Below are 20,313 nucleotides of genomic sequence, written 5' to 3'. Positions count from 1 at the left end.
ACAAGCCCTTTGAACATGGATGTATAATGATCCCTAGTCTGGAAAAAAATTGTACACTATGTTGGCAGATTCATATGACTATATAAATATGTTTTGTTTGTCAGGAATGTAGTGTGTAAGATCGCGCGATTCCTAAAGTTCTGTCTTATCCATTGACTGAGTTTAAATCTATGCTATAGTATGTTTGCAAGTTCATATGACTATATAATTGTGTTTGGTTTCTCAGGAATGTAGTATGTAAGATGATGTGATTTCTAAAGTTCTGTCTTATACATTGATTGAGTTTAAATCTATGACACACTATGTTTGGAGATTCATACAACTATATAAGTATGTTTTGTAATAGATTTGTGCTTTATCACCTTACTATTTCATTTTTTCATTGTATTTAGCTCTGTTTTTTAAAATTTCATATGTGAACACTTTTTAATCCTATCTGACATAAGTCCTATATACTTGATTTTGCAATATAAATGGGGAGAGCATATGCCATGTGATGTGAGGAAGGTATGGAACAGCATATTTAGTACACTAAACAATGTTTCAGAATTTGATGTGAATGCTAGACAGGAAGTTATCTATCCGTTGGACCATGTGATGAGAAATCTAGGGAGGAAACTGAGAGATGTGAGTGGATTCACTCCCCACACTGCTGTATGGCTGTACCCTGCTGGTCCAGTTGACTAGCAAGAGATCATAGGCACTGGGTAATGTACTGAAGCATCTGTCAACTACGTCAGTGCTGGGACTGAGATCTGTAAATTTTTAGCCAATGAATTATCCTGTATAAAGAATTCATGGAACTATTTGCTTAGAAAAAACAGTGTTAATCCACTTAGAAGTATGTATTTTCAAGTAGGGGGATTAACTTCCCAATACAGTGTGCAAATTTAAATCAGTACATTTTTTTTTATCAATTGTAAATGAATATTTTGGGCTGCTATGTACATAGGTTAGTTTGTAGGAACAATTAGCAAATATCATGGAAGACATTTACGAGTGTAAACAGTATAACAAGATGTACACATGTCTGATTTCATACACTGATTTTGGCTCTCAAACTACTTGATTATGTCATCCGCTCAAAGCTATTTATGACTCTGGTAACCTGTATTTACCCTGAATACTGCAATACTGTATTCGATTGAAACTTGAGTTGTGGGCAAACTCATGCTTAACTGTTTTGGGTACCGTTGGTCATCACGTGTGTGTGTGTGTGTGTGTGTGTGTGTGTGTGTGTGTGTGTGTGTACTCGTGTACTCAAGGGGAGTGTGCAACTATTGATTGAGGCTAGGTGATTCCTTTAAGTATTCTTTACATATGATTGAACTTATTGATATATGATTATGAACTTTATTCATTTTGCTGGTGGGTACCTGGTGCGGTTTGGATTCATGGGTCAGTCCCCATATCGTAAGCTTTGCCCCTAATATTTTTCCATTATTTTCTCCTTTCATGAGTCAACTTATTTAAATACTCTGGTTTATGTGACATGTATAGCAGATATTTTTTCTTGTTATCTGTGATATGTAATGTATCAGATATTTCTATTTATGTGTTTTCTGTCTTTCGGCAACATTTTGTGCGCCATTTGGCAAACCTTATAGTCTATCAGAAAATATTGTAAACACATTGTTTCCAAATTTTGTGAGGGGGATATTGTAAAGGGACACTCTCCTCTAGCATTATTTTTCCTCAACAGAAGTAGCCGATACCAGAAATATCTTTGAGTTTTGAATAAGTTAAAATTATATCAACTGTTTTTCTAAAAGAATTGCATATGATTTTGTACACGGTGTATTATATTTCAGGCTAAAATCCGTAAAAAGAACTTACTTTATTTTCTTTGTTACAATTGATGTGTACCAGCTCTGAATATACAGTTTAAATTATTTTCTTTTAGAAACATTTGACATTACGAAATATCTGGGACACTTAAAATTTCTATTTTTAATTATGCAATTTAGTACCATTTATTATGTTTATTTCTGGGTTCATTTATAAAATAATAATATAAATTAATAGAAATTCATTTGTCAGGAGAATTTGTAAACCCATTGGAATGTTGTTAGTACCACATGTTTTTATTTTTGGAAAGAACAATGTATTTTTCAGCTTTGTTCATGTGAAAATTCAAAGGACAGTGTGATACAGAAAAATGAGAAAGAATAAAATATTTGTGAAAACAAAAAAATACAGTGCAGGTTTACTTAAGACTTATTATGTCAATTGGAACCATGAGAACCAATAATGTCAAAAATTTCAGCTTCAAGAATCATCCTCTAAACATGAAGAACTGGAGCCAAGTTCAAGAAAAGAAGATATGTTAAAAGTATACTGTAAATCTTACTATTCTTGGAACTTATTAAAAGAGTTAACCATAAAGACAGGGACAATCAACAAATGATTTGCAGGAGGTGTAGCTTACGCGGTCATTATGCGCAACTAGAATTCCTTTTGAATTTTGTGGTAGTTCTTTCAATAATAACATTTTGCTCCAGCAGTTGTTAAAGTCTTCACACATTTACTGCTGATAGCAAACTTCAGTCTGTTAATCATACCATCATAGAACCTTATTAAAAGACCTTTCAAAAAAACAAAAAAAAAAATCCAGTCATATATCATACCATTTTTCTCATCTTCAGACTAATTTGATGCAGTCAACCACTAATTTCTCTCCTGAGCCAAACTCTTCACCTCAGGATGGCTCTTGCACCCAACATTCTTGATAATTTGTTGGATGTAACTGATATCAATTTTTCCCACACTTTTTACTCTCTGCAGCATCCTCAAGTACCATGGAAGTTATTTCTTGATCTCTTAACATGTGTCTATAGCAAATTACTGTGTTCATGATGTCAGTGATCTGATCATTTTGAGTTTCTAACCAAACTTATACTGTCATACTAAACGTATCTATGTTTGACTTTTTTTCACCTTCTGTTTTAAAATAATGTAAAAAGTGAAGTTTTCTTCTTGTTACCATTTTGTCTTGTGGCTGTCGTCTATTAAGGATGTATTTCCCTATTCTCTGTAATTTTGGTTATAATGATAATGTTATCTAAGTTCATTTATGTTTTATTTAGAAGCAATTGGTCTGTATTTCTTTAATAATAATGTATACAGAGTTTGTTTGTCTTTTATCTATTTCTGTATGTTGAGAAGTGATTGGTTTGGTGATGTGTGCATTGCGTGCCATCATGTACACATATGTGGGTGAACCTATATATCTGCTGGCCAAATACCTGGCAGAACTACTAAGCCCTTACGTGGGTAAATGCCCTCATCATGTTCGGAATTCTATGGATTTCGTAAAACGTCTCGAGAACTTCAAGCTGAAAGACTCAGATATCCTGGTGAGTGTTGACGTTGTCTCGTTATTCACCAGGGTGCCGCTTTGAGAGTCAGTTGAGTTCATTGCACAGAAATTTGATGAGAAGATGACCAACCTTTTCAGGCATGTTCTGACCTCCACGTGTTTTCTGTTTAAAATGAGAATACTACGAGCAAACAGAAGGAGTCACAATGGGGAGCCCACTTTTGCCTGTGGTCGCGAATTTCTATATGGAGTATTTTGAGGAGGAAGCTTTGGTGTCATCCAAATGGAAACCTACTTGTTTTCTATGTTATGTTGATGACACATTCATGATATGGCTCCATGGAAGGGACAAGCTCCTAGACTTCCATACACACCTAAGCTCCATACATCCGAACATCAAATTCGCTATGGAGACTGAAGCAGAAGGAAGTTTACCATTCCTGGATGTCATGGTCAAAAGAAGAGCAGATGGCACCCTGGGCCATGGGGTATACAGGAAGAAAATGCACACCGACCTGTATTTGCATGCAAATAGCTGCCACCACCCTTCGCAGAGGAATGGGGTACTAAAGACACTGGTGCAGAGGGCATGCACCATCTCGGATGCAGAGAGTCTGCCCCATCAAAACTGTATTTCGGATAACGGGTACTCGGAATGGCAGATCAGATGCGCTCTCCACCCCACCTCTACAGTACAGCCTGTGGAGATGGACGACGTCATGGAGGAAGAGATAGCCACCACCTATATACCGTATACTGACGCACTATTGGGGAAAATAGGATTAATATTGAGGAAACACCAAGTAGGAACTGTCTTTTGCACACCCAATAAAACACGAGCATTATTGGGAAGTGTCAAAGACAATCTCAGTTTGCAGAAGGCCGGCATATACCAGATTCCCTGTGAGTGTGGGAAGACAGTGCGCACCATCATAGATTGTTGCCGAGAACATCAGAGGCACACTCGACATCAATTCTGTATTTTGTGTGCACAGCCAAAATTGTGATTGTTCTTTTATTATTATGATATTCAACAATATTTTAATTATACTACAGGTCAGGGTGACTTTAGATCTTGGGGCTCATCTGGGGTCCTTTGTTTTGAACAACCTATTAATTTTGTTTATGATTTTCAGGATAAAACCATTGCATGTGTACTAAGTACTGTAGCAAAAAGGATGATTAAATTACTAAATTCAGATGTGAAATATGTGAATTATCTTTAAGAATAATAAGCCAACAAATGATAATTAAAAGGACATATGACTTTTAAAAAGAGTGGCCCAGCAAGATTAACAATAAGTACAAGATTAAGTTTATGTCTCTTGGCTTCAAATACTATAAAATTACATCATTCATCATGACAATAATTGACAAAATGAGACAAGTGGGGGTGGGGGCAGGGTGTTAGACACAAGTCAACCTGAGGATAGTGAAAACTTAAGACGATTCACAAATGGACAAAATACCAGAGTAGGAGGACACACTCAGAATACTTTTGGCTAAAATGGGGAACTGAAAACAAACAGTGACCAAGGCTAATTCTAGATTAGAAGAAGTGAAAACAAACAGTGACATTTTATGAAGTGAAATGAAAATCAATAGTGATCAGGTTAATTCCAAATTAGAAAATATAAACTCAACAATTAATTACCATTATTACTCTTTGAAAACTAGTATGCAATTACTTCCACTCTTACATTAGCAATCTTTCTTTTACAGGAAATGTGTAAAAAATAACTAATGAATCAGTGATAAAATTTAAAACAAATGAAAATCAGGACTCTGAAATAGAACCATTGTAGTACCTACAGGGGTTCACATGAAGTTGATGTGAAATGAGATTAACAAACACAGGTTCCCACCACTCCTGTAGCACTATTTCAATGTTTTTGATTTCTATACTGCATGTTTTCCCTGACTCATTTATTTATCTTTTACATAATATCTTCTTCTGTCATACTATTATCAAATGTTGTGTAAATAGTTATGTAGTAAGTTAATGAATGTCACAGGTTAATACGTTGATCTTGCAGTGGTACTACAAATTATATTGTGGTTATTGTTGTGGTCTTCAGTCCTGAGACTGGTTTGATGCAGTTCTCCATGCTGATCTATTCTGTGCAAGCTCCTTCATCTCCCAGTACCTACTGCAGCCTACATCCTTCTGAATCTACTTAGTGTATGCATCTCTTGGTCTCCCTCTACGAATTTTACCCTCCACACTGCCCTCCAATGCTAAATTTGTGATCCCTTGATGCCTCAGGACATGTCCTACCAACCGATCCCTTCTTCTAGTCAAGTTGTGCCACAAACTTCTCTTCTCCCCAATCCTATTCAATACCTTCTCATTAGTTACATGATCTACCCACCTAATCTTCAACATTCTTCTGTAGCACCACATTTCGAAAGCTTCTATTCTCTTCTTGTCCAAACTATTTATTGTCCATGTTTCACTTCCATACATGGCTACGCTCCATACAAATACTTTCAGAAACGACTCCCGGACACTTAAATCTATACTCGATGTTAACAAATTTCTCTTCTTCAGAAACGCTTTCCTTGCCATTGCCAGTCTACATTTTATATCCTCTCTTATGGCTCTGAGCACTATGGGACTTAACAGCGGAGGTCATCAGTCCCCTAGAACTTAGAACTACTTAAACCAACTAACCTAAGGACATCACACACATCCATGCCCGAGGCAGGATTCGAACCTGCGACCGTAGCGGTCGCGCGGTTCCAGACTGAAGCGCCCTGAACCGCTCAGCCATTCCGGCTGGCTATCCTCTCTACTTCGACCATCATCAGTTATTTTGCTCCCCAAATAGCAAAACCCCTTTACTACTTTAAGTGTCTCGTTTCCTAATCTAATACCCTCAGCATCACCCGACTTAATTCGACTACATTCCATTATCCTCGTTTTACTTTTGTTGATGTTCATATTATATCCTCCTTTCAAGACACTGTCCATTCCGTTCAACTGCAAAGGACGTCTCTGACAGAATTACAATGTCATCGGCAAACCTCAAAGTTTTTATTTCTTCTCCCTGGATTTTAATACCTACTCTGAATTTTTCTTTTGTTTCCTTTACTGCTTGCTCAATATACAGATTGAATAACATCAGGGAGAGGCTACAAACCTGTCTCACTCCCTTTCCAACCACTGCTTCCCTTTCATGCCCCTCGAATCTTATAACTGCCATCTGGTTTCTGTACAAATTGTAAATAGCCTTGTGGTACAAATATCAGAAATTGAGAAATGCCATGAAGGCTGAGGTATATAATATGATATGAAGTTACTGTTCACCTTTCTGCCGGAAAATGTAATCAGGTTCACTGCAACAGAATTAACGTACAAAGTTACTAGAAAAATCTTTATGCATTGTCCAAGCATCATAGACTCATAAACTTATCTAATTATCACCAAGTTTCTATTATGGTGTATAATTGCTAGCCAAAACTCTACAGAAGGAAAATATCTATAAATTATTGATATATTGAGTCAGACTGAAGATAAACTTAACTATCAATGTCAATATAGCCAGTAACTAATTCTACTGTGTGTGGAAAAAATGATGATGTGAAACAAAAATATAAGGTTAACTTTTGCAGTACATTTCTATCAGTTTAGCCATGCTGTGGGGAAAAAGTTTATCAGAAATATCGGATCCAAGGGAATATTGTGTGATGTTCGAGTATTGCAAGGTAATGTACATCTTGAGTAAAAATATTGTATTGTATTGTATTGTATTGCATTTTTATTGATCCAGGCAATCATAATATTGTACAGTTGTACATATGATATGGGACAGGTCAAGAGAGCTATTTACAAGTAATTTTTACAAACTGACTTTTACATTATTTTGTAGCAAGGAAGTTATCTATCTTAAACAAAACAGTTAATACAAATCATAGAACTGTAAGGTTGTACATACGATATTGGACAGGTCAAGAGAACATATTTGCAAGTAATTTTTAATAAATTGATTTTACATTATTTTGCAATGAGGAAGTTTGCTATCTTTAACAAAACAGTAAATACAAATGTTGTATGGTAAAATACAAACAGCCAATACAAATGTGATAGTAAAGTAGTCCAGTGTATTTCATAAACATGCACAGTATATAATAATCCAGTATATTTCATAGGCATGCACAGTATATAATTTTCAGACCTAATTGACATTTATCATATTGTTTACATTTTTAATCCCTTTCAAAAAAATGATCAACTGCATAAAAGCAATGGCCCAAGAGATATTTTTTTAACTTATGTGTGAAGGCTCTTGGGTTCTTTGTTGCTTTGAGTTCATTGGGCAAATTATCATACACTTGTATCCCAACATTTAAAACACTTTTTTGGTAGCAGGTAGTTCTGGACTGAATCATATGTAGGTCAGATTGCTGCCTTGTTGCATAGTTATGAATATGTCCATTGAATTTTAGTGTGCAGTCATTGTTTAACAGGTATGACTTGACAAATGAGACAATATTATAAATGTAAGCAGAGGACAGTGTCATAATGCCATTTGTTTTGAAATGTTGTCTGCATGATTCGTTACGTCTTAGATTACATATTCTGCGTATTGCCTTTTTTTGCAAATATATGGTGTTGTCATGAGTGAGGTATGTAAATTATCTGTAAAGCATTATTCAATTTGGGTGCTATGAAGATGATGGTTACGGCACTAAAGTGAAGATCTCTGATGTTGTGATGATGTAAGTTGAACTTTATGTGATACTATGATGATGATGATGATGATATATACAGAGGATACTGAGATGATACCTATGATGTATACTGCAATGTATTAGATTTATGGTGATGTTAGGTTAAGGTTGGGTTAGGAACATACTGATGCTCTGATAAGATGAAGTGATGACCATGATGATGTAGCTGAATATAAATAATTAATAACAAAAATATAAATCAAGGGAATGGTTTGACTAAGTGATTACACCATTGAGTGTAGCACTGTACCCAGATGCAATTTTGGACATGGTAGTACAGCACATTACCCCAATAGTATAGTATAACACTGTACTTGGATACAATTTCAGCCATGCTAATACAGCACAATATCTGCACAGTAGAGTACAGCGCTGTACCTGATCATGGTTTCAGGTGTTGTGGTACAGAAATTAAGCTGGATGGTTTCTATCATAGAAAGTGTTGTCATCTTGAATATTAGAGTATATTAACTGTAAATACACATTTTGCTTTATCTAATAATAATAAGAAGAAGAAGAAAGTGCAGTTTGTGGAAGGAGAATGTGAGGCAGTTTACAAATTAACTGCTTGAAATTTTGCCTACTGTGCTGCATGTTTTGAGCCATGGCAAAAGAAGTCCTGTGATCATGGTTGCTTCCATAGACACACTGAAGACCTATCCAAAATTTTGTCATGCGTACTGGACGAAAGGAGTAAATTTCTTTAAAAAGCTGTTTTATAGATACTATATGTCATAAACAATCACGAATCTGTAATGGTTGCTAGCCCTAAAGCATCAAGTCTATTGTCATATAAACAGTATGTGACTGTGGAGGCCATAAATGTGCTAACTTTATTTGATACAGCACCAATTGAAATGTAAAGTCTCTATGACAATGTAAATGTATGAACTACTAAGGTTCTCTCTCCAACACTCAAATTGGTAAGTCTATGTATGATGGAATAAAACACATAACCACTTGTAAAAATATTATTTATTATTGTATAATATTTTTATATGTCTTTTATACATTGCTAATATTCATGTTGTACTTACAACATTGCAGTGCCTGTATTGTTCAGAAGTACGATGCAATGTTCCTTCAAACATGCAGGCTATCCGAGCATGCTCCATGGCCTTAAAGTTCCATATATCATCAACCATGTGTTTACAGCCTGCATTCATGCATCCATTATGTATATTCCTGAACAGGGGAGACATTTTAATTGAAAGTTGCCTGCTCAATGTCAGTGGGTAAATACAATATTGCATTGCCTGTGTTGTTCAGAAGTATGACGCAGTCATCCTTCAGGCATAATGGATGTATGAGTGCAGGTAGTAGACACATGGTTAACAACATATGCGCATTTGGGTCAGGCCATGAAGCACGCTCGATAGCCTAATGGTAATTGGGAAATCTGGGTTCGACTCCTGGTCCAGCATAAATTTTCACTGTTGTCATTCTATTACACAAACAATAATTGTCCATACATTTCATGTATTTCATAATGGCTGTAGTCACTGCATCATACTTCTGAATATCGTATTTATCTTCCAAAACTAGGCAAGAGACTTTCAATCAAAATGTCTCCCCATCTGAGGATATACATCGTGGATGTATGAGAGCAGGCTGTAAACACAACATTTGATGACATATGGAAGTTTGCGTTGGGCCATGAACTGTGCTTGGATTGCTTAATGGTAAGGCAACTGCTCACAATGAGTAGGAAATCCTGGATTGAGATGCTCTCCGCCACAAATTTTCACTGTCATCATTCGCCTATACAGCTGATGGTTGTCCATATTCACAGCCAAGAATATGTTTCCTGTATTTTATAATGGCTGTAGTCACTGCAGTGCCTCTTCCTTCGGACATTGTATCGTACTCCTGAACAATTCAGGCATTGCAATATTGTATTTATCTGCCAATGCCAAGCAAGCGACTTTCATGTAATATGTTTCCCCTGTAAGGAAATATACAAAATAGATGTACAAGTACAGGCTGTAGACACATGGTTGGCAATGTATGGAAGTTCAGGTTGGGTCGTGAAGTGTGCTCGCATAGCCTAATAGTAAGACAACCACATGCAATAAGCGGGAAATCCTGTTTCAAGTTCCAAACTGGCACAAATTTTCATTGCAGTCAAATTTACTGCTTATCGTAGCCCACATTTGCCACTACAAATACATTCAATGTATTTTGTACTTTGTGAACTGTGGGAGATAAATCATAATCATTAAAAAAACATCATTATTCTCTTTTTTCTACATCAGCCCTATTAATCACTTTGCAATACTTTCCAAATAACTGTTTTTGGATGCTCTAGATTCATCATATATTTCACACAATCCAATTGGAGCACTGATAGTCTTAGGGAATGCCATCTGTAAACTCCACTTGAAAGGTACTTGTTTATAGGGGCAGTACAACCAGACGTAGGTACAGTACATGAACACACACCTATGCACACATTTAACTCATCATCCTCACCTCGAATTCATATTTCAATAGATACTTGACAATATCATTGAAGAGCGGTTTAACATACCTTTGCCATCAACTGAGTCTCTCTATGGTGATGCGTAATGTATCTCACAGGCCACACAGGTTCTGACACTTTGATGCTTTAAATATACTCATTGTGTGGGGGTTAGAGATGTTGACTTTATTGTACAATTCCCAGCCATGTTGACAATGTATGTATTGTTGGTGACAAATATGTCAATGTCTCACGGGAAAGGTTTGTAATCGGTTGTCATGCAGTCCACAATGTATTTCAGCTTAATGCACAGTTGATCACATTTCATGTCACCGAACTGCATCTTTGTGCTCAACCACACATTCTCGATTTCCACTACAACTTTGGTGTCTGTGTCAGGTGCTAAAAATAACATTAACATGCTTTGACCCTTTGACACTCAATTGATATGTAGTGTTGCACAACAGTACTCTGTAATGACTTAGATGAGGCTTTACAAGTGGTGCAAGTGTTGGACATAGTGGGAACTCAAAGTCTGGAAACAATTCCATGACCTGCTCCAATTATCACGTGCTGCATCAAAGACATTGTGTGCTTGCTGACTTTCTGATGGAGGCAATGGATATAGTGTAATTTCAAAGTCTGGAAGCAGTTCTCCATGCTGAGCTGATTACCACTCCAAAGTGTCAGGATCTGCATCAGAGTGCTTGTCTGCATGCTGACTTAATTTGTGCTACTGCTCAAATGTACCTGATATCCACTCCAACATCTTGGGAGATGCATCAGGAAGTGAATCTGCATGCTGGTTTGATATCTACACACTGTAATGCAGTGACACTATCAAAACTGAAAGGTGAACATTGCAGTTATTTATGGTGAATTCGGATATGATTGATATCAATCATAACCTGACAGCAGTATGTTCATGTCAGGAAATCATGATTTTTCATAAATTAACACTACACTGAACTCTCAGTCCAAAGACAATCCTATAAAAACACGTTTAACATGCAGAGAGTAACACCACGTTTATTGCTGCACTATGCAATGTTAGTGGTGACAGTGATGGATATAGTGGAAACTCAAAGTCTGGAAACAATTGTGTGTGAATTATGGAACTTGTCTGGAAACAGTTTTGTGTGTCTCTCCAATATGTTCTTGATGGCTAATAAGCCTGGATGCTACAAGTGATTGGTGGATAGATATCTGGTGTACATTGTAAACACAATTTGTCTGAGTAATCATTTAAAAATGCGGTGCTAGCCCATATGTTACATCACATTCCATTTATAGGAAGTATGATTGGAGTTTAATGTCTCTATATTCATCTCTAATTTCCATCACACAAAGGCATACTTACAGTAAAAATTAGTGTTAGTTAAAAATAATAAATCTATCAACAGCGTGTGCATTGTTATAGTGAAGTTGGCTGAGAATCCTACAGCTAGCTGGGAACGTATTGCAATCTGAATTCATCATGTGACCTACTGGTTGAATCTATTTTATATACTACCACTACAATTGCTAGTACTATACAAAATGAGCTACAATGACTCACACATCAGTATGAGCTATTATAGCATGTTTTCCTACACAGGCGGGATGACTGAAATTTACAGACCAATGCAGTACTACTCTATTGATTGTGTGTGTGTTAGAGAGAGATTGTGGTGATCTGGTGTTCTGTTCTATTCTCTTCTGTTCTTTTTCAACTGATTGTGTGGAACTCGACTCACTCTCTTCGTCCACAAGATCCAGAAGGTGGTAGATATGTCAGTGCAGTATTGCTCTATTGATTTTACTTTAACATATGTATCTAAGAACTGTTCAATGGTCTTAAATCATCATCAGCATGTTTGCACCCAGAAGACAGCACCAAAAGAAAACTGCTACATGTACGGGATGTCCTACATACAATGTAGAACATTTACAGGTCTGGTGAGTTTCTCTCAGCTCTATTGCTCTGACCATTTGAATGAATGTGTGATGTCTGTTCTTTTGGACGTCCGAAAGAACAGACACCACACATTCATATAATTTGATAGGCCTATCTGGGCGATGAATCCACCTTTTTCAGTGCAAATGCACAAATACATCCAACCTCCTGTGGAAATCTCGGAAGAGCGAATATGGAAGAAATGGACAGGGGCTGCAGATAGGTGGCGCTCGATAGGAGTGTGGATCGGCCATGAGGCTATCTGAGATAGTCCGTGCAGTTGCGATAACACTGTGTCCTGGATGGCACAGTGGTTACCACACCTGCCTAGTAAGTAGGAAGTCCTGGTTCAAATCCCGGTCTGACACACATTTTCATTCCGCGTAATGTTACCGCACCAGCCTAGTAAGCAGGAAGTCCTAGTTTGAATCCCAGTCTGGCACACATTTTCACTCATCACCGCCAATTACACATCATGTCCCAATGCAGCTGACAGCAGTGAACCCTTCCCTTTCCTTTCCTTTCTTCCCATTTCCACATTCAATTTATATCCAGTCATTTGCTTGACAGCTATTGTGTGTGCGCATGTATGTGAGACAGACTGTGTGTGGTGATCTCGTGTTCTGTTAATGAATTAATGCGGCATGCTGTTTAAAGTCAGATGTAAAATGCCGAGACTTCCAGGGAACTGAAAGGTGTATCAACAGCTAAATATATAAAAATCATGCACTTGAGAGATGTAGTACTGCTACACTTGTGAAAACTGCGTGAAACATGTTAAATTGTTACGATTACTATCATCAAATTTAGAGTTGTGTAGTTTTTTGGCTACATAAAGGAGAAACAGATGGAAGACTTAGATTTCTTGGATGCATTAACAAGCTGTTATATCATCAGCACCAGTATTTTTCAAAACAAAAATGTATGTGGAACTCTCATTTTCTTAGTTTTTGAGGTTTTGGGTCTGTAGCAGAAATGTATCACCTTAACATGTCAATGATTTTCTGTATGTATGTCAGCTGTCTCCATTTACAAATCCTGTGGAGACTTATGATATCTCCACACCGTGGAAAACTTGGTGAGGTGGGAACCCTTAAACGTGAAATGCAGTTACATGGTTACTATCACGTGTCATTTGCTGAGTCGGTAATTACATCTGATTCTTCAGCGTGTGTGTCCAACTAAAAGGGGAGGGGGGCGGATTTGACGTGGAATTTGATTATTTTGTAATACATTCGCTGACTACAACGCAAGATTCAGTGTTGCCAACACAATATTCTTTGCAGCAAGTATAACACTAGACGAGAGGAACTGCACACATCTTTAGGTACAAATCTCATTTATTTCGGCACAATCTTCGCTGTCTCAACGCAAAGTTGATGTGAAGGTTCGATAGGCTGAATTATCACCCGCGGTTGATCGGATACGGTCACGGAAATATTCCAAAAATGGAACCAGCTAACGGCAGCTTAACGGCGACTCCTAACGGCAGCCGGCTGCGGCTGGCAGAGGCTTGCAGCAACTACTCACTGCCTGGTGTCAGCGCAAGAAATATACGCAACGATATGCTGCCGGCTAGCGCCGATCACAAATAATTCCCGTTAAATGGCTGTTTTTTGAGGCTCCTGCGCCCACTAGATGGCTAGGGATTTCCCTGGTGATTGTAGTTCAGTTTTTCGTCTTGAAATGTGGTCAAGTATGATATTGACCACCACTCTCGTAGAAAATATCGTACTTTCCCGCCATAAGTACATTGACGGAAAAAAATGGAAACACCAAGAAGAAGTTCTGCAATATAAGCAAAGTCGGTAGGCGTGTTTCCACATCTGAAAACTGATGTCTGTTCCAATTTCACGCCAGTCACATAAGAGTGACGCTAGTGGCGAGTTGATGTTAGCCATATCTTTAAGGCAAATCAGTTACTTCAAATACAGCACCAGGTCAGACACCCTGTAGCATGCATTCCACTGAGCCCAAACCAAGCTTCAGTGGTATCAAGTGAGAGCACATTGGAGGGCACAGCGGAGGTCTGTTATGTTCTCTGAAGAGCGCTTGTTCTGTCTTGATGCCAGTGATATCCATGTGTTGGTTAGGAGAAGGTCAGTTGAGGGCCTACAGCTAACCTGTCTGCATGCAGGACACAATGGACCTACACGTGCAGTTATGGTCAGGGGCATGATTTCGTATGACAACAGGAGCACTCTCATTGTTGTTACACACACATTGATGGCAAATCTGTAAGCCATTCTCAGGATTTGAACTGTTGTGCTGCTATACACCAACAGCATTCCAGGGAGTGTTTTCCAACAGGATAATACTCGCCCACATACCACTTTGTAGCCCAACATACTCCGCAGATTATTGACATATTGCCTTGGCTTGTTTGATCGCCAGACATGTCTCCAAGTGAGCACATATGGGACACCATCAGATGACAACTCCAGCATCATCCACAAACGGTGTCTCTGTATTGATCAAACAAGTGTAACAGCCATGGAACTCTATCCCATAAACTGACATCTGGCACCTGTACAACACTATGCAAGCATGTTTGCATTCAACATTCTGGTGGTTACACTAGTTATTAATGTACCAGCATATCGCATTTCCAATAGATTATCTCAATGTTACATTAACCTATTATGTAGGATTGTTAATCACTTAAATACTGTACTTAGACAAATGTATTCCTGAAATTTCATTACTCTACATTAATTATTTTTTGGTGATGGGCTACTTTTTTTCTGTCAGTATATTTACCACGTTTTTGAAGGCTATGATTTGAATTGTAAATGAGCATTAGTGTGTGGCATTCTCAAATGTTGTTGCTGCAAGCCTGGTATGTATAAGTTCGTTTATTTTTTACAGCTCGGTGTGTTTGACTGCTGGTAAAGTAGCTGCTATCCATTACAGACAACTTTTTGTCGTAAATTTATAATCATTGTATCTGAACCTATTTTTTCGGCCTTTGAGCCACTGCACAAGTGTCTGCCAGCAGGACGACAAATGTGCATTTCTTGATTTTTCAATTTCCAAACAGAATGTATGTGTTGGTAATAGATTACTTTAGTGTGCTACTGTGGACTTCTCAAATGGTCTGGCAATAAAGAACTTGGCCACTATAGAAAGGAGGTTAGCCCTGGAGTGGTGTGTAGACATCTGGCAAGGACCATGGACGATTGGGTTGCCAGGAGTGGTGTGGGGGTGGCCTTTTCCATACCACTGGAGCTTGGTTAAATAAAGACTCAATTACTCCTATCCTATTCATACTAAACGAGATAGTGACAATCATTCAGTCTGAGCATAGCACAAGTGAATTTGGAGGGAAATGTGGGCCTGCAATATTGAATCGAAATAACGCACATATGTCTTGCCCATGTAAATGGTGGTGTCAGAAGGTTGCTTAACTTGGGATACACAGTATGGAATTACACACTTAGAAAGCCCTATAGGTTTCTATAGGCAAGTTACTCCCCTTCTGACCTAAAGTATGTCACCTATGACATCATAGACCTAGTAATGTGTGCCCTGGTCACCATGTTGGATCGCCATCTCAGATCCTTCGTCTCGGATTCTACCGTCATTGAGCTGCGCTCGTATGCCCCGGTCGCCGTATTCGATCGCCAGCTTGGATTTTCGAATTTCCTGCCAATTTATACTTAGGATAATAGCCCTACTTACAAAGGAGAAGGGGAAACCCTCATCAAAAATTTGAATTTTCTGCCAAATTTTGACTTTCCTGTCATTTTAGACAGGGTAATTGACATTTGTCAGGCGGTGAAATGGGGGGGAGGATTGGGGAAATCCCATGAATCATTAAGGACGCCATCGATGATGTCATCAGTGATACATTTTGTGCTCATTCTCTCGTTATATACGAGGTGTGATCGAAAAGTAACGGGATTTTTTAAAATTTTGCAGTCTTTATACATCCAGTTTTCAATTTTTTTTATCTTGTTGGTACACATGTTCCTGATATATTTTCAGCTGTTTTGCTTATTTAGTTTATTGTTTACTGTCGCAAAGATTAGAGAAATTCAACATTTTCGTAACGAATTGTGCTGTTACACATTTCGTGCCCGAAACATTAGAAAAAATGCTTGGCATATGCCAAAGAATACACCACCGTCATAAGTAATCTCTCTGATAGCGATTCGACAATTTTTCAGGACCATCGTCTTTACTTCTTCCACATTGTCTTCCGTAACTGGTGTGCTAGTACGTCCAGTGCGTTCATCGTCTTCGACGTCTTCTTGGTCCTCTTTGAAACTTGTATACCACTCGTAAACGACTTTCTTACTTGTAGTGGATTTTCCAAAAGCCACAGTCAACACTTCGAATGCGTGCTGCACTTTATTCCATTGTTCAAGCAAAACTTAAAGGAGATTCTTTGATTCATCTTTTCCCAAAATAAAAATACGTCGAGTACTCGTAAGTACTCGGCATAAGTTCACACTACTAATGACTTACAATTTACAAGATTTGTAAATTAAGACTGAAAGACAATTAATTCACTTCATAATTTATAAAAATCGAATTTGATAGTATTGTGGTTGATTCGATTAGTAATAATAATAATATTATATATATATATATATATATATATATATATATATATATATATATATATATATATATGCACACTGGATATATGGATATGACATCGAAACCAAGGCTCTGTCGTTTCAATGGGAACCTCGTAAAGAGCCAAGAAAATTCGAAAAGGTCATACATGTGTTCTTCACTCTGTTTTCTTCGATTGCAATGGGATGGTGCTTCATGCTGCCTTACGATCGTTCGCCGGCCGAAGTGGCCGTGCGGTTCTGGGCGCTGCAGTCTGCAACCGAGCAACCGCTATGGTCGCAGGTTCGAATCCTGCCTTGGGCATGGATGTGTGTGATGTCCTTAGGTTAGTTAGGTTTAATTAGTTCTAAGTTCTAGGCGACTGATGACCTCAGAAGTTAAGTCGCATAGTGCTCAGAGCCATTTGAACCTTACAATCGTACGATCAATAAGGAATGTGCACCTGCAGGTTATACGCCGTTTGCATGAAAAAATCCACAGAAAACGACCAGAATTGTGGCAAAACTACTCATGGAAACTTTATCACGATCGTGCTCCCGCTCACATCTCAGTGCTTGTTCGTAAGTTTTTGGAAAAAAAACCAGAGCCGTTATGTTGCCTCAGCCACCGTATTTGCCAGACACAGTCTCTGCAACTTCTGTCTCTCCTGAGGCTGAAGAGAACCAAGAAAGGACGTCGCTTTACCAGCATCAATGAGATAAAACAGAATCGCTGAAGGAGCTGAATGCTATAGCGAAAAGTGGAAAAGCTACCAAGAGTGGATGAAGCGCTGGCACAAATGTATTATATCTGAGGGTGATTATTCTGATGGAACAAAGTTGGCGTTGGTGAATAAATAAAGATTCTTGAAGAAAAACAAAAATTTCCATTACTTTTTGATCACACCGCATATCTACTCCCACAATGTTCGAATAAAGCATTAGTGGTGTACTGTTTGACAGTCACATTGATTAAATAATTAGGTGTAACGTTGCAGAGTGATACGAAATGGAATGAACACATAAGGACAGTAGTAGCAAAGGTGAATGGTCGACTTCGGCTTATTAGGAGAATTTTACGAAAGTTTGAGTCATTTGTAAAGGAGATTGTGTATAGACCACTTGTGCCACCCATTCTCGAGTACCGAGCGAGGTGGCGCAGTGGCTAGGACACTGGATTCGCATTTGGGAGGATGACGGTTCAATCCTGCATCTGGCCATCCTGATTTAGGTTTTCCGTGATTTCCCTAAATCGCTCCAGGCAAATGCCGGGACAGTTCCTTTGAAAGGGCATGGCTGACTTCCTTCCCCATCCTTCCCTAATCCGATGAGACTGATGATCTCGCTGTCTGGTCTCCTCCCCCAAACAACCCAACCCAACTCATTCTCGAGTACTGCTCGAGTGTTTGTGCTCCCAACAAGGTCAGATTAAAGGATGATATCGAAGCAATTCAGAGACACTTAGCTAGGTTTGTAACTGGTAGTTTTGATCAACACATAGGTATCACGAAACTCAATTTTGAATTCCTGCAGGGAATACGAACTCTTGAACACTACTGAGAAAATATAGAGAACCAGCATTTGAAACTGAGTGCTGAATGACTCTGCTGCCAGCCAACATATATTTCGTGTAAAGACCATGAAGATAAGAGAAATTAGAGCTCATAAGATGACATATAGACAGTCCTTTTCTCCTAGCTCTATTTGTGAGTGGAACAGGAATGGAGATAACTAGTAGTGGTACAAGTTAGCCTCCACCATACACCGTACGATGGCTTGTGGAGTATGTATATAGATGTAGATTAAAGGTACGTGCATAGGGACAACCAACCAATCCAAGAATGCCAGCTTAGTGTTATCAACAAGAATCATCCTCCGTTACCACTACAGACAATGCAGTGAAGGAAGCTATGAACGAACTGCCAATAGCATCTAGCCCCACTGAGGAACAACATCCATGAGTCATAGCCATTGTGCATCAATTTTTAGAAATTTTCACATTCAGAGTGGAGAACACACGGGCCAAGCAGCCCATGATAAAATATCATATCAACCCTGGGGATCATCCACCAGCTAATTAGGAGCTTCACACTGACATAGGCAGTGTTCGAATAGGGACTGTTCTAGTACAAATTCAGGAAGATCCAGAAAAGGTGATAGCTTATGCTTCCTACAATTAAAAAGAGTGCCTTGCATTTGCTTTGGCCATCAACGTGCTCTGGCCATATTTAATCAGTAAACAGTTCACCACCGTGATGGACCACCATTCCCTATGCTGGCTGTCTTGCCTGAAGGATCAATCAGGTTGACTGTTGAGATGAGCACTGAGACTTCAAGAATGCAATGTCACAATGGTATACAAAAACAGATACAACAATAACGATGCTGACTGCCTTTCAACAAATCTTTTGGCGAAACGCAGTAGCAGGGTCGAAATTTCAGTCACGGTTGCATTAAATGACACTGCTGCTGAATAGAGAGGGAAATCCACCACTGCTGAAAACAGTAGAAAGCTTGAAGGACGAGGAACCGTTCAAAGGAGAATTCCAGCAACTAAATGGAACATTATACTAGAGAAACTATGGTCCGAGTATTTCCATGACTGCAAACGTAGGCTTCCGCGGCCCGTTGTCACCATCAATAACATTCTTCTGGGTCTGAGGCCACATTATCATCTGTAAAATTCTGACGTTTCGGCGATTGTTGCAAGGCGCCTTCCTCAAGGTGTATTGCTAACTGCTGAATGAGCACTAGTTTGCATACTTGTAAACTATGGAGGAGTGCTGTCATTGGATGTGAGGGTGAGGAGGAAGGGTATTAGGAGTTCATTTTATTGGTCTTTGCATTGCGTGTTGTCATTGGGGGAAATGGGCGTTTTCCATTGGAGTTTCCTTTACTGCTTGCCATTGGTGGAAATCGGCGAATTGGAGACTGAGCGACGACTACAGCGTAGCGTTGTTTACTAACTGCATAGTATTGACTAGACCGCGTCACACTCTGTGCACCCTCCACCGCTGTGGCCTACCGTGCACCTGTTGCTCTGCGAGAGCTGTCCTTCCTGAAAGTTGTCACAGCTGGCACCCAAGACACTGGAAGTCGGTACCCGTCTTCTCTGTCCATATTGTCGGGTCGCTTGCCTATTTCTATATTCTCTCTAATCTTCCTCCTCAAACTAAACGGCTGTTTTGCCAGTATGCGGGCCTCCCGAAATTTGATCTTCATCCTGCACAGTTCCTGATGTTCTGCCACCGCTGATTTGTTGTAATGCTTGAGGCGGATATATCTCTCGTGTTCAGTTAAC

At 38.7% G+C, this 20,313-nt stretch overlaps 1 protein-coding gene across 1 annotated transcript in view; it reads right to left on the bottom strand.

The window, feature by feature from the left end:
- Positions 1–20,313, bottom strand: part of LOC124804807 (katanin p60 ATPase-containing subunit A-like 2) — a 183,918-nt gene that overhangs the window by 138,106 nt on the left and 25,499 nt on the right. Inside the window, exon 2 of the mRNA XM_047265144.1 lies at positions 6,630–6,658. Within this exon, the coding sequence (XP_047121100.1) occupies positions 6,630–6,658 (29 nt within the window). The remainder of the gene's footprint in view (positions 1–6,629; positions 6,659–20,313) is intronic.

This window comes from Schistocerca piceifrons, chromosome 7, assembly GCF_021461385.2.
Source record: "Schistocerca piceifrons isolate TAMUIC-IGC-003096 chromosome 7, iqSchPice1.1, whole genome shotgun sequence".
In the NCBI taxonomy this organism is placed as follows: domain Eukaryota; kingdom Metazoa; phylum Arthropoda; class Insecta; order Orthoptera; family Acrididae; genus Schistocerca; species Schistocerca piceifrons.
Note: the sequence above shows the minus strand (reverse complement) of the source record. Positions and strands in the feature narration are given on the sequence as shown.